Here is a 15089-nt window from a genome sequence, read left to right as displayed (position 1 = left end):
CAGCTATTTTAGTGTAGCCAAAACATACCGTTCGCTGTTTGGAATCCCAGAATATGATATTGGTGCTGCCTAACAAATAATTCAATTGCGATATCTTGAATAGGCTAATTGTGCCTATAATGTCGTGGTCCATTGATATATTTTACGTGACACATTTGTTTGGATACGGATTGGATCAGAGTTCTTATTCCTAGGTTCCGAATCGGACCCGAAAATTGCGATCTATACACGTTTCCAATATAACGATAGGGTGCTAGTAAACTCTACTCACGGGCATGCATTGATACAAATTACCTGCAATAGGCAGCAGACGAAATGTATCTATCGTCGCACCAAGCTCGGTGCGCCTCTTTGGACTGGTTGCTGGGAAGGAGACCGTGCAAAGTGATCTGATGATGGTCTGGGACATTGTACCTACTGATACCAAGAATACACAGAACAAATGAATGCTGATATTTCATACATGAGAGTTTTAATATATTGGTGTCTAAAATACCATGTTACGGTGCTAGCTGCGGAAAGGTATTTTTCCGATGTCTTTATGTTACTGGGGTGAATCATGCGCATCATATGCATATTTCAAAATGCGAACGATGACAAATGGTGCGCAAAAATGGCGGTATATACGGTATATTATAATAATTCCGGTACGCGAAGATAGTGAATCGAAGACAAACATGGATTAGCGGTTTCAATGGCTATGTTGGAGGATATGCGATTCACATCCTTTTCTTTTCCTGCTATTGATGCGACATCGCGATGGAAAATGGTGCAGCATAATATAGCCTATTCAACTCAATCACTTGTGGGCCAGAATCTTATTTGGAATCATAGTAAAACAAATTTAGCCTTTAAAAACTGCATCACACGGTGGGCGTCGGTATACCACCTGACTTTTACGCACAATTCTTTAAATAAACGGTACTTACAACATTATTCTATTGAGATCGATATGCATCGGGAAGCAAATAAACACAAGTTGCCATGAAAATGGACAATCGGACATCAATAAGCGCACTTAACTAAATACATAATGATAAGTACCATTCGCTTGTTTAAGTATAGATGCCACCAAATATGGGGACAGGTTATGCAATCAAAAATGGAAAGGCCTGACAACTTATTGGTAAGTCAATAAATGGGACAATGGCTGGCCGACTTCCATGCGGGGACTATATATGTTGGGATGGCAATTGCATGACAGCATTATCAAGGAAGTCGTAAGTGATATTTCATTGCTGTTTCGCCGTCTGCGGTTATCACTGTTGTTGTTTTGGTATTCTTGTTGTTTTATTCATGGTTTCTTTTAGACTACAATGGTCAATGGTCATGTACACCTGGCCGGTATTCTTTATTATGATTTGCAGCAAACAATACGTTCATATTGTTAAATTAATTACACTGGAAGCTTTTCGACTGGCTCTCTTCAGCAGTGAACGCCAGTAAATGAGGTTAACCAAGTTCGAAATACCGGAAGAATTTTGTCGTTGTGACGTAATAATGACAAGTGCACAAGTCGCGAACGGCAGTAAACAGCGCACGGTTACCTATTGTGGTGTTGCAGCCGTGGATCATACCACCGTGTTATGTCACCACTTGGTATTCTTGATGTTTTGACATACAAATTGATCATTGATCATTTTGCACCATACCGATATTCGTCATTAAAATTCCCGAGCTACTAACTTATAGGACGGCCGACTCTCGTTATGGGCTTTTGTAAGACAACACTTATGCGGATCAAATGACAATGAAGCAGGGTTGTAGTGACTCGAATCGACTTAAGTCTCTTTGTGCATCAGCTCTACTTAGACTCGGTGGTGAAAAGAATATGACTTGACTTGACTCGAGTCAAAACGATGAAAATGAGATTGGCTTGTGACCTTGTGACGTAGTTAAAACCCTACGATGAGGAGCCTAGTACCCGCCTACATTTAGAAACGGTCTCCGAAGTCCATCTATACCGAACGTGAACCTTCAACTCATCGGTAACCACACCAGTGTTGCGGTGGTGGAACTATGCTACTCGCCAGTAGAAGTATTGCCAACCACCACATTTGTTGGCACGGAGTTTTTAGTTTGCACGATGGCGCTATTTCGGCACTTTCGATTTTCTTCGACTATTAGGCTACTATGAATGTGTGTTGTCTGCGCCTTGGATTAGTATCAAGTGTTGTTTACTCGTGTAAGTATAGGGTTGCATCTAAAACAAATGGTTGTTTAAAGCGAATACCTTTTTAAAAAACAAAATTGTGTTTTTTAAGTTGTAAAATTATGCCATAATTGCGTAAATAGTTTCCCAAAAACATGTTGTATGAGCCTACGGACAATTACCACCCGATAGCCGACGTAAGACGTATACGATATAGGATTGTTGGAACCCGCAAAATATAGTCGTTTCAACAGCTTTAGTACGTAGATATTTCGTCAAAGGAGCTATATTTACCCGATATTTTCTATTGTCAATGTCATTCCACTATGACGTCACAATTAAATGTTCGGGACGTTATGGCATCGAAAAATATTAAAACATGTTTTAAACAAGGGCCTTGTTTTAAGCATGTTTGTTTTAAATTGATTTTTGTTTTAAATGAAACCCTACATGTTTACTCGTGAAGTATTTGAGACTGTTTAAAGTATAACTACTGTTAGCAAATTGGTGATTGTTTGTTTTGAGGTATTCATGGTGTTTGTCGACTAATGGTCATTTACACCATGGCAATTTCCTTCATTTTTATTCCGTAGCTGCCCACTTGCAGCACGGCCCACTTCTAGGCTTTTATAAGACGCCGCTTACACAGATGAGATGGCGCGGAGGAGGCTAGATAAACCTCTAACACTCAAGTAGGAATTCCGGAGTCGATGTCGGTCGGACTATAGGACCCGCAACCCATTGGTGTTGCAGTTACGGATTGTACCACTACGCTATCTCGCCACAGCAATTTGGTTTCTTATACGTCCTATCAATCGCATAGTTCAGGGGTGTCAAACATACGGCCCGCGAAGCAATTCTGAGTAGATTGAAAAATGTGTGTATTATCCAGCACATTTCTAACAAATATTGGTATTTGTAGTAGGAAATACTTCCACCAAATAATCCTTGAAGGCATCAGTTGCAGAGTGTGTTTATAGGCGGTGTTGTGGTTTCAAAAAACTCGCCATTAGGAACAAGTAGCTGACATTGACGCTCTTCCGGGAATTCAAAAGTGCGTACAGATTTCAGTGTTTTATGGAAAAAATTGTTAAAAAACTAGTTATTCATAGAAGTGAGATGGCCAATGCGAAACTATTATATACAGGTTAAATGAAGAATATAATAGTTACAGAGAAATATACTTCAAATATATGTGTTCGCACTTCTACATCGCTTCTGACTCAAAAGATCCACGGTCTCAAGAGAAACCCTTATCGCGATTTATTAATAATGAAGTAAATTTCAACGTCTGCGTTTACAGTTGAATCTGTTGTATTCCTCAAAACGCATACGCAGGATTGGCGCCAGTATACGACTGAAAGAAAGGGAGCATAGAAATATGCCAACTTACATCATCGTTAGAGTCATTCTTTTAGCGGTTTATAACTGTAACCGGCCAAACGTTACCGATTCCATTGTTTGCGAATAGAGATGTAGCGAGAATAGAACGCTTATTATCCGTAATAAAATCTGATATACTATACTATTGTAAGATATTCAAATGAAAAACACGGGCATGGATTTTGAGCTGATATTTTGGAATCACTTGATTGGTCCGGCCAGCGAGCGATCTGAAGGTTTAAATCCGGCCCGCAACGCAATTTGAGTTTGACACCCCTGGCTTCGTTGCAATACATTGTATTATTAGGTCGCCGGTCACTTCATCTGCTGTCCGTTGCAATAGCCGCGTATTTATACCAATTATTATTCTCCGTTTAGGTTACTAGAAATGGTCTCACTTTCCTGGACATACGAATCCATGCCGAGTCTATGAGATCGTTAATTCGTTATGGCATATATATAATATGTAAAGCCAGAGAGAGCTGATCCATTCGAAAAGTTTGCCTAGTTCGTCTTCGCGCCGCTTTTGTTGAAGAATAGTGAACTTCCACTGATGCAACTTAAACTACCCTACGCAGAGAAAAATGAATTCCAGCAAGATGTTCTATCTTCGTTATGCAACGTAATTTAGGCCAAATTATACCGTTCAAACTCATTTCTCTTTATATAAAAGGATATTTGAGTAAATTTAGCACAATTTGACGAATAATTTGGCACCCAGAGCCTTGGAAACCCTAGGCCATGGGTTACCAAACTAGTGGTCGCTTGCCTATTCTCCGGGGTCGTGGAAACGAAAATTAAATACCAATGACTATTACAAGATTGTCTATCAAGCGGATGCCTAAATAAGTTTCTATAATCTTGATTGAGTTTATTAATCTTAGGGCGAATGTGGACGAGTTCATAATTATGTAATGTAATGTAATAATGTAATAATGTAGGTGTGGAAAATACCACAACAGCTACATCAATTTAATAGAAGCTATTTGCGCTGCACTACACGTTGGCCGTCGCAACTTCACAAATCATATCAAAGACCGATAGCTTCGCGAAGTCAATTGCCGCTAACGCATTGTTACACTTCGCCGATTGTCGGATTGTAATAGACCAGCATCTGACAGATTAGTTCGTGGCGTGCCCCATCATTTATTGTTTCAATGCGCTGTCACATTACATAACAAAGCCCACTTTTACATTCCTTGGCGATTTTGATGGTATTCTGGTACCTTGACATTATTCATATTTGGATTCTCTCTGCCATGAGACGTGGCTGCTGACCTGCTGTAGTCAACAACAAAGCGTTTTATCAATTTCCTGCATTTGATGCACCTTGATTATTTCTCGCCGGTAGTAAATCACGCTACGGTTGCAGCGGAATTATAGTGGCACCGTGAACAACAAAACATGAAAGGATAGAACGTGGCCGGAATGTACGTTTGCTCATCTCGTATTCCTGTGCATTTGAATAAAACGTACAGGGAGCTTCATTTCAGGTCAGAATATTGATGTGCTGTATTCTACCATGGCAGCCTGTTAACTGGACTTACAGCATTTATCATATATTATATTATAAATGTGTTATATATAGTTATGTAAATCATCCCTGGTGACGACTGCGTAAAATATTTAAGTACTCTAGCCAGTTCAACCCCATATGATAATTTTGTAAACAATACCGACGTAAATCCGTGTGGTACCAAATGATATTCGCAAGGGCGCACTTCCTATGTCGAAATTTCTGATTTGAGTATCTTTTCACAGCTAATCGATTAATAGAACATTGCCTATTCCAGTAGCAAGCATGCACAGGTTGTTAGTTTGCAGCGGATTGCTCCTGGCAATAGCGGTCTGTACGCTTGCAGATATTAATTTGCATAGCCCACGGTATGACTTCGTACTTACCTCTATTTATATGGACAATTGACATGGGTTTATAGATAAATTGTACATTTCTTTTAGAGGAAGCAACAATAGAAATGACGAAAGTAGCAGGAATCGTCAAAACGCGAACAGGCTTTGCGATACTGAAAACAATGCTAGGGGTGGTCATAATGTCGGACCGTTCCCAGGTGCTATGTACTACTATGGGGGATCTCAATTACGGATACGTTGGTAAGAAAAGTGCACGTTTTAGGAAAACGGAGGCATGATTGAATCGAAGTTGAATTTTCAGGGCTAACCAACACTCTTGTGGGGATGAAAACAACAACTGCCAGGTGATAATTCAATATATGTGCGACGATGATTTAAGAGATGGTACTACGACTCAGAGAGCTCCAATAACAGGCTGTTCTGAAGAGTGTGATACTAACGAAAAGTTCGGACATCACGAATCTCTCAACTACTACGAAGACTGTGCCATAAGGGAAAGAAACAAGGGGTTATTCATCGCGGACAGGGTCACGTATTTGATTTCAGTTATTTTAGGAATATCTCGTAAATCTGTATAGCGATTCCCATACGAGACACACATCTAGCCTATGTAATGCAAAATTGCGATTTCGTCACTTTCCAGTGCCCATTTCTGTTTGGTCCGCAAAAATCAATTCTTACATCAAACCCACGTTCTTTTGTTAAAGGAGAATTTCGCTCTACATATGAGGTCGTCTCAAATTATCTTTACTAAATTAACTGTCCGTACAGAATTTAAACAACAAGCATACTGCAAGGTTCACAAGGCAGAATAACAATGGTAACCGGCACGGCTTCGAGTGTCCAGAGGAGAGAGACTACTATCCGTACTTTGGACATTCCCCGTGGAAGGTATGATTCCTATCATTTCAGACAACGACGCAAAAGATATGAATACACTATTAACATGGATTTTTACGATGTCTTCCATAATTCATATTGTTATGTTTTGTGAAAGGATATTGCAATCATGACGAACGACGAAAAGGTATGCGAGATTGCCCAGGAGCATAGTCAAAACGTCAGATCGCGGTGGGTTTGTACCTTCTCAGAGGACGAGTGGGACCAGTTAAGAGTGAGTCCAGTTTCTTGTTGAAGACTTGTATAAGCTTGAATTTCTATACTGAATTTGGAAAAACAATTTAATGGTTGGTGCGACTAAGCATGTATGTAGTAAATACTTCTTACTTCATCAGATACCCACCAGTGCAATGCCGCATATAAGCTATAGTAGCCGTATATCAGCTGTTGCGAATGTATCGAGAATGTTGGCGATCTCAAACTCTATTCCGAATATAATGTAAGCAACGCATATTATGTGAACCAGAAGAAGAGAACTATATAAACTGATGGAGCAGTATCTTAACTGTCCGATATCTATATTCACTCTAGTAATTTGATTCAATACAATTTTTATATGATATAAATGCAGATGTTATTTCTCGCTACTTTATTTATATTTATAGCTATAGGCCGATATTGGCAATTATACAGTAAATCGTTTACGGCACTCGTGTTTCCGAGAATCAAGTAAAATAGAACGCAGGTCACGTGTTTTAAACAGCAATGTTTTAATCAAATGCCTTATTTAAAAAAACAAAATTGTGCTTTTTTCAAATATCTAATTATGCCATTATTGTGTCGTATGAGCCTATGCGGACGATTTGCACCTAAAATAGTCGACGTATACGATTTGGGGTGGGTGGAACCCTCAACAACAGTTTTAGCATGTAGATATAGATCAGGGGTGGCCAACCTGCGGCCGTATAGAAGGGAATTTGTGCGGCCGTGGACACTGGACATGTAATTCAATTAGTATGTGTTGGCGGCCGTCGACATGCAAATTGAATTTACGAATTGACTCCCGAATTTTTGAGATATTTTAAATAATCCTGAAATTTTCTTCGCGCTGGGCGCGATTCAATGTAACTTCATTTTTCTATTTCAATACAGTATCACCCTGTGCAATCTCAGCCCCACAGTACAGATGTGAGCTGCAAAACAAAATGATGCGCCCCATATAGAAATACCAACCTGGAATCGTGTGTTACAAAATAAATTTGTTTCTGGTACGTTTGGGCGATTCCAATATCTTTCCAAGATATACTGACAATCTTGATGGGAGGTCAAAAAATAACAGCATGCAACAAAATGACCAACAACAATTGTCCCACCCAAAAATCCATCATCATTTATAACTTGCCCTAAATTTTCGAAAACACCTCCTCTATAAGCTCTACCGGTGGGCTTATCTCATGGGCTGAGAAAGGATAAATGCTGATAGGAATATGTGAAAGTATACCAATATTAAAGACCAAATTCATTCGAGAATCTGAAATTCTTTCGCGCTTCGCGCGACCATGACGGGTCCCCGATATTTTTCATAACATGATCACTTGCGCTTTCGGTGCGTATGGTAAGCCTATCTGAATAAATAAATCAGTTTGGAGCTCACCGGAAATGGACATTTTAACATGGATATTTGGCGTTCATTCAGTTCATTACGGCTATGCCCTGGAATACGGCCGTAGGCTACCCGAATAATCGAAATGCGGCCGTGAGTAGCAAAAAGGTTGGCCACCCCTGATATAGATCATTGGTACGGAATGGGTATTCTGACGACGATGACCGCCCACCGTAAAAATGCTGCATAACGATGTATAGTCCTGGTTGAAAATATTTTTGGTCTGTTTATGGATAGATGACTAACCTCCGTAGGTTAGTTAACTATAGTTTATCACAATGGTCGGAAGCCTTTTTCGTCGAAGGAGCCATATTTACCCTACAATTTTCAATGTCAATCTACTGCGACGTCACAATTAAATATTCGTCACGTCATGGCTTGAAAAAAAACACAATAAAAACATGTTTTAAACAAGGGCCTTGTTTTAAACATGTTTGTTTTAAATTGATTTTTATTTTAAATGCCACCCCTAAGGTAACCAATAACCATACTGACATACACTATTTCGGATTAAGGGAAAAATTCTCGCCGAAGAAGACGTAGACTTGCCTATTCTTTACCTGGATCAGGAATCTTGCGAGCAAGTAAACGTGGTCATCAACGGAACATCGGTATGGTCTTCAATCCCAGGCGCGCATGATTTTCTTACCAATATCTTTTGCTCACAGTACCGACCTACGTGGCAGGAGATTCCAAGTCACGGAATTGCTGCTCCGGAATGCGTACCGGAGCAGTACTCACGTGACAATCACCAAGGGAACACGATCGGAGGACAATTTCTGGAATACAACTGGACCGTGCCGGATATTGACGCGGAGCACTGCGCAATGCGAATTAGGTATCTTGTGGAACTGGCGTCAAATTCCTATTGAATTATCCGAGTAATTTTGATATATATATAGCATTGCCTATATCACCCTTGCAATTATATGTGGGCACAATATCCGCCAAGTAGATGGTGCAGTCTATTCCGATATATGAGAAAGTAAGTCCCGAGAGCAACTTATCACGCTTATACTGAAGTGCGGTGTATTTTTTTCAACAAAAGACGATATAGACATCGCTTTCTCATGCCGTGACGTTGCACTAGTTTCGAGCGACGTGGTTTTGACATATATAATACGCAGGTATAACATTTCGACAAACGATTTCGCATATTGGACAACCGACCATACCGACAATGTAAACACTGGGGAAAACCAGTATGGTCCAGCTGAAATCTACGAAAGTTACGGTAACGTATTTCTGGCCGATGCCTAATCACCAACCTAACGCTCAAATGGTGAAATTATATTCTGAAACAGGCTTTGATGGGGACAATGGCAACCTTAATCGCGAGTTAAGACGTCGTCAATACTACTACAGAAATGATCCACGAGTGGATGTCTTTGACATCAGGGTATTCCGCTTGGCACTAGCCATCAACACGGCTCAATTTGGTAGGACATTCCAAGACAGGTGGGATATGATAGTTGGCTAGTCTTGTACAAATCGAAAACGCACAGCAAGGTGGACGATTATTATGGTCCAGATGAAAGAGATTCATTTCAATTAAACAAATATCAAAATATTTTCTTTGAAACTTGAAACATCCGAAACTTACTTTTTTGTATCGGAGACTCGCCCGCCTTACCGCATGCTATTTGGCGAGCAGATTATGTATGCGAACTAGGTACAGGGCTCACACAGCAGGAAATAATGCTTGACTTAAAATACTCTGTATAGTTTTATATAGGTAATTCGTATATCATTGCATAGATTCAGTAACTTCAGGCCTCTTGCTTTGATGTAACACATGCGATTTGTTAATTCATGATATCGCAGGAGTCATTCGTTCGCAATAAGGCCACGGCCGGAAGACATCGACCCCGAGGCAACGATTTATAATGTCAACGTACAAGGCAAGAGAGGAAATATTGTCCAGGTAAATTGCGCATGAGTGGAGTGGGAAACCTAACGAGTATTACGGGCCGATGAAGCGCATTTTAATTTAGGCGGGCTGCATAGTGGATATAATCTCTAATTCTACCAAAAGACCCCATACTACAAGAAGGGTTTTTTATTTATCAAGAGGTAAAATAACTATAATAATCGCATAGTAATTCACGGTTCTGTTACTTTTATCCGCACAAGACACAATGCGATACACAAAACACAATGCGATGTAATGAACGGATATTAGGGTGTCGAAACGAATAAGTATCGTCCTTCCCACGCTCTTGCAGAAGACAACGTGCATGATTACACTAACGATACAGGCAGGACTATAACTGCCGCACCCCCTCCCCCACCCAATTGGGCTGGGGAGCTCAAAGGGGCCGAAATTATTTTGTGAATTATCATAAATTATATATTGTTTTTTTTTTTAATTTATGAAACTTTTTCAAAACATTTTCACGCCAGGCGCGATTTAAGGTTACCAAATATTCTGGTTATTGGGTACCCTGCCGCCAAGATAAATTACGCATGATTTATAGAAATGGTCACCGAGACATATGGAGTAATAGGCCACAAAATGCGACTCCAAGAAGTGTCCCAGAACGACCGGCAGCGAGAAAACCTTGGCCGAAAAGGACTGCCCTTATTCTGGCCAAAAACTCTGATATATAGGCATATATTAGGGATGGTGTGAACGTGAGGTTCACGTTCGCGTTCTGTGTGTGAACCTCAGAAATTTAGAGGCTCCCGTTCACAAACGAACCTTGGTAGGTTCTGCAGTGTGAACCTTTTTCATATATTACAATTTTCACTCCATTATAACATTTTTTTGTGAAATTTTATTGCATTTCAATTTCAACCACGGGCCACTCTATACATGGCGCTGGCAGCATAAAAAAATCAACACCAAACGAGCAGGTACCTTACCAATCTGAAACATTTCACTTGCTTTGTTACAAAAGTGCGCTCGACATATCCAGCTTTAATGACTCTCTGCTGTGAAATGGACCCGCAATCACACAATATCAAGAGCGAAACACACTACATGTAGTCAGCGAATGATGCTTATTCAATCAATCAATTAAATTGATATGGTTGTCTGATGTAAAAAATCTAGCAGGCGTATGGGGTCAATCTTGACTTCATGTGCTTATTGTGTTTCAACCTCTATGGTAGACTATACTAAAGGCGCTTATGCTTGACATCGCAGGTGTACCCAAGCACTGAGTATGATTTTGTCCCGGACTATCTACACACAACCACCAATGACTACATTCACTTTCAATGGACTGGTTCTGACAACAACCCTAGCAACAACGCAGGGCAAGGAAGGGCGAGAACAGATCGCAGTAACATCGTGCAGCTAGGACGAAGGGTAAGTGGACTTGGCATGTACTTGATTTCTAATCAATATGCCGTCACAATTATCACAAGTCGTGCGACTCCTTGTTTCTCGTTGCTATATTGTCTAAAACAGTGGTTCCCAAACGGTGGTTTCTGGTGGGGAATAGAAGCATTTGTTCAAAATTATATAGGGGACAGTCTAAATATTCACGGAGACACATGCGCAATTACCGTTACCAGTTAACCGCTCTGGAATATATGTATCGAAAATTATGTTTCGTGTTGTTCACAAAACCTCATTTTTAACTGCGGATGGCCATTGGCCAATGATGGCGTCACAAACGCATCCACAGTTTGACGTGAGATAACGCTTTCGCGTAATGTTGAGCGTTACTGGTATCCGTTCATAATACATTTTATGTTGCAGTTATAGGTGATTGTCTTGCGTACTGGTGTGGTTAAGTGTCTTGTGTAGACAAACCAGCAAATAGCTGCTCTGTGGTAACAATAGTGCTGGGCAGTGGAGAACAGGACCGTGACTGCCACACGCCACCCCCCCCCCCCCGCGATTTAATATTGCCGAATATCTGATTATTAGGTACCCTTCCCCCACGAAAATACGTAGAATTTATAGAAATGGAGACTTCGTCGTCGGCCATTACTGCGCCACGACGCACCAAGGCATATGAAGTTATAGACCATGTAGGCTAACATGCAACTCATAGAAGTGTTCCTGAACGATCGGCAGCGAGAAGACCTTGGCCGAGAAGGAATGCCCTTGTGGTGACCCAAAACTTCGATATATATACAATATATACAAACATATATATGTTTAATTGGCTAAATGGCTGGCGCCGAATGTTTCTGTCTTGGCGATCTGAATGAACCATACAGGACAAATGTCATCCCGCAGGGAAAAATTAGTTGCCAGTAAAGCAATACGAATTTGAAATCGTGTGTGCCTTTTACTTTTGGCGATTTCTGTATCCTTTGACATAGCAGATATAGGAGGTCACGAAATAGCATAATGTAACGAAGTCAATATACTAACGGGTCCACCCGAAGATGTTCCATTCTTATTTATGGGTCCTATCTTTTCCAACACACCTCAGTCAGCTCTACCGGCAAATCTGATTACGTGAGCAGAGAGGGGATAAAAATGGATAGCAAAATATATATGCAATTCTCGATCATATTGGCCGATTCAAACACGAATTATATAAATTTTTCGCGCTTCGCGCGTTTAGTCGAAATTTGGCGACGCACTAAACAGTTGACCAAATGTAGCTATAAGTTGCATGGAAAAAGCGCACAGCCTCAGCGAGTCTGAGGGGGTTCTGGGGACCCCAGACCAACGTTCTTTTGGCGGGACTGACAAGGTGCTGTTACGGTCCTGGTGGGAGATGAAGGCTCGGAATAAATCTGAAGTGGGGAATGAAGACAAAAAGGTTGGGAACCACTGGTCTAAAAGTCGATATTTACATCTCGATCCAATCCACCAACCTTACCTCAATCACTCAGTCAATAAAATATCCATCATGTTGTGAATGATTGCATTTGCGCTTGTAGGTTAGATTTGGCATTGTGTCAATAGCGCTCATGAGTCATGAGCCCGGATTTGAACAACATATTACAGCTTCGCAAAATAATCACAGGCCAGACGCGACCTCCGTGATACGGTGATTGCGATTCTTTACAGCAGCACAAATTTTTACGAATAAATATGGATAACTAACCTACGTAGGTTAGTTATTTATAGAATAGCACTTCGGGGACTAACTCACCATTGAAACCGTTCCCAATACCGATTGTGTAAACAAAACATTCTTTTCAGCCTTACGCCGAGGGCGATCTGGGCAGCAATTTGACTCTGGGTACAAACTACCCTCCCGGACCTTGCGACCACGATCTTTTTGGAGCGACACGCGAACAGCTGACTAGGCTGGCTTTGGCTGGCGATTTCGAGATTGGCGAGACGCCCGGAGAAACGCTCGATGATGGAGATGCGTATTACGATCACGGGCTTCTGCGCACTCATACTGAAGGAAAACACTACTACTTTAGCACCCGTAACAATGCCTTTACCAACCGTGATCAAAAAGCTTCCGTTATAACTGAGTTGTAGCATACTTGATTTTTCTATTGATAGTTTGAGAAGTCATCCTATCTGCACACGAATATGTTTGAATGTATGAATAACGAACGCTATATATGAAAAAAAATTAATTCAAAATTATTGCAGTCAAACTAAAAGTAGGCTACATTTTGAAAAGACACTGCGTCCGAGACCGAACTATTATGTTCGATCGGTCCATAGAAAGTCAGAATAAAAATCTGCGGATTGCAGTAGTACAGTTGTACGTCTTATATATGCTTGTGACGAAACAAAACAATACGGCATCACAATGTCGCAATCTCATAATTGGAGGGGTGTCTTATCTGCAGCTCAGATCAGAAATAAGACGACCAGCAGATAGTCACATCGTAATCAATATTGACGTATAGGCTGTAGTTACGGCCCTGTTCGAAGCCACAACCCATAGATGTTGAAGCAATGGATCGTATGATTACTGCGCATGTGACTAGGGTTCTGAAAGAGTCTATTTTTACAGCTTGGATTATTGACTGTGGTTGGCAATGATCAGCTAGCAAGCAGCGCTCGATTAATTTCCGTATCAGCCCGCGGTCGCTCTCCTAAAGATTAATGAATTTGCTCGAAAGTTCGCAGACAGTGGTGAAATCAAGTCACCGCCTTCGCATCACTAGTCCTTTCGAGGGAAATCGAGTAATCTGAAATTTCCCGATTTCGAGCCAATTTCAGCTCATCAAATATTTTCAGTTTGTATCGTCTGATTTTAATGTACCGATGCATACGCTATGTTCAATTGGATTTCATAGTCAAAGTTGGTGACTTGCCACATCTAAACTGCGAAAACGATAGATTCCCCACAGTATATATGTAAATTGATGAGGATGTCGTGCACTGCGTATGCGTCATTCAAAACACTATCAGTATAAGTCAACGTAAGTCATTGACAGAAATGCCTCACATATAAAGGTAGCACCGATCTCATAGTTGTGTTGAGAAAAAATGATGTCCGGACGTGTTGATCTTACGAGAAGTATACTACCGATTTTTTTCGAAACATGCAAGAATAAAGACAGGACCAACTTCAGGTCTCATAAACCTGACTGAATCTTTGTCAAGACATTATTATGTGGGGTACCACAGACATGGACCGTATGCGGCCCGCAACACCGTTCTGTACAGCCCACGAGAGTCTAAAGAAACTAATTAAAAATATTGGTAAAATGCATGCTAAAAATCGAATTAATGCAGGGACTTGATTGAACTTTTTCTTAGTAGGCCTATATTTCACATGATAATTCCAAGGCAGTGGTTCTCAAACTGGGGAGCGCGCTCCACTCTTGGGGACGTGAAATCATCTGAAGGGGGGGGGGGGGGCGAAGCTGCGCTCAACTGACTTTTTTTCGCGCTTCGCGCGATTTCCATCCCATTCCAAATTATTGCCGTTTTGTGATATGACGATAAGGCGGCGCGAAATCTTTCACCATCATAAGGGGTGGGGGCGTGTCTTGAAAAGTTTGAGAACCACTGTTCTAAAGGTAAATGCTTGCTATATTATTTTTGTATGTTTTACTTTCTGGTGCGACAAAACGATCTCAAGGCCCACGCAGTTTTAAAGGCTTCAATTGTTAGACATCACAGAAATCCTAAACGAGATTGTCATAATTCGGATCACGAGTGTGATTTCAGATTGACCATTCCAGTTCTAATTATTTCAGTGATGTGCTTATAAAAAACGATTAGCGCATATCTTTGTGGTAGATTCGTTCTCCTGTATGCGTAGAATAAGGATATTTATATTTTATCTA

At 40.7% G+C, this 15089-nt stretch overlaps 1 protein-coding gene across 1 annotated transcript; it reads left to right on the top strand.

Annotated features, from left to right (window-relative positions):
• The first annotated feature begins 5266 nt into the window (after nucleotides 1-5266).
• On the top strand, nucleotides 5267-13546 carry LOC145441717 (protein DD3-3-like). The gene is made up of 12 exons (XM_080319652.1): nucleotides 5267-5419; nucleotides 5495-5647; nucleotides 5709-5934; nucleotides 6179-6298; nucleotides 6405-6521; nucleotides 8426-8521; nucleotides 8579-8748; nucleotides 9038-9144; nucleotides 9215-9368; nucleotides 9735-9834; nucleotides 11059-11223; nucleotides 13027-13546. Exons 1-12 carry the CDS (start codon nucleotides 5337-5339, stop codon nucleotides 13315-13317), a joined length of 1782 nt encoding a protein of 593 aa, XP_080175778.1. The 5' UTR covers nucleotides 5267-5336; the 3' UTR covers nucleotides 13318-13546.
• The last annotated feature ends 1543 nt before the right edge of the window (nucleotides 13547-15089 follow it).

This window comes from Botryllus schlosseri, chromosome 6 (assembly GCF_051294905.1).
Source record: "Botryllus schlosseri isolate E-star chromosome 6, Bs_hap1, whole genome shotgun sequence".
In the NCBI taxonomy this organism is placed as follows: Eukaryota; Metazoa; Chordata; class Ascidiacea; order Stolidobranchia; family Styelidae; genus Botryllus; species Botryllus schlosseri.
This window is presented reverse-complemented; position numbering and strand designations above follow the sequence as displayed.

What these genes read in the sequence shown, in the direction of transcription:
- LOC145441717 (XM_080319652.1), top strand. Translation starts at nt 5,337, where the DNA reads ATGCACAGGTTGTTAGTTTGCAGCGGATTGCTCCTGGCAATAGCGGTC. An exon ending in GGTTATTCATCGCGGACAGG is followed by an intron (nt 5,935 to 6,178) that starts GTCACGTATTTG and finishes CTGTCCGTACAG; the next exon opens with AATTTAAACAACAAGCATAC. An exon ending in CACTGCGCAATGCGAATTAG is followed by an intron (nt 8,749 to 9,037) that starts GTATCTTGTGGA and finishes TATAATACGCAG; the next exon opens with GTATAACATTTCGACAAACG.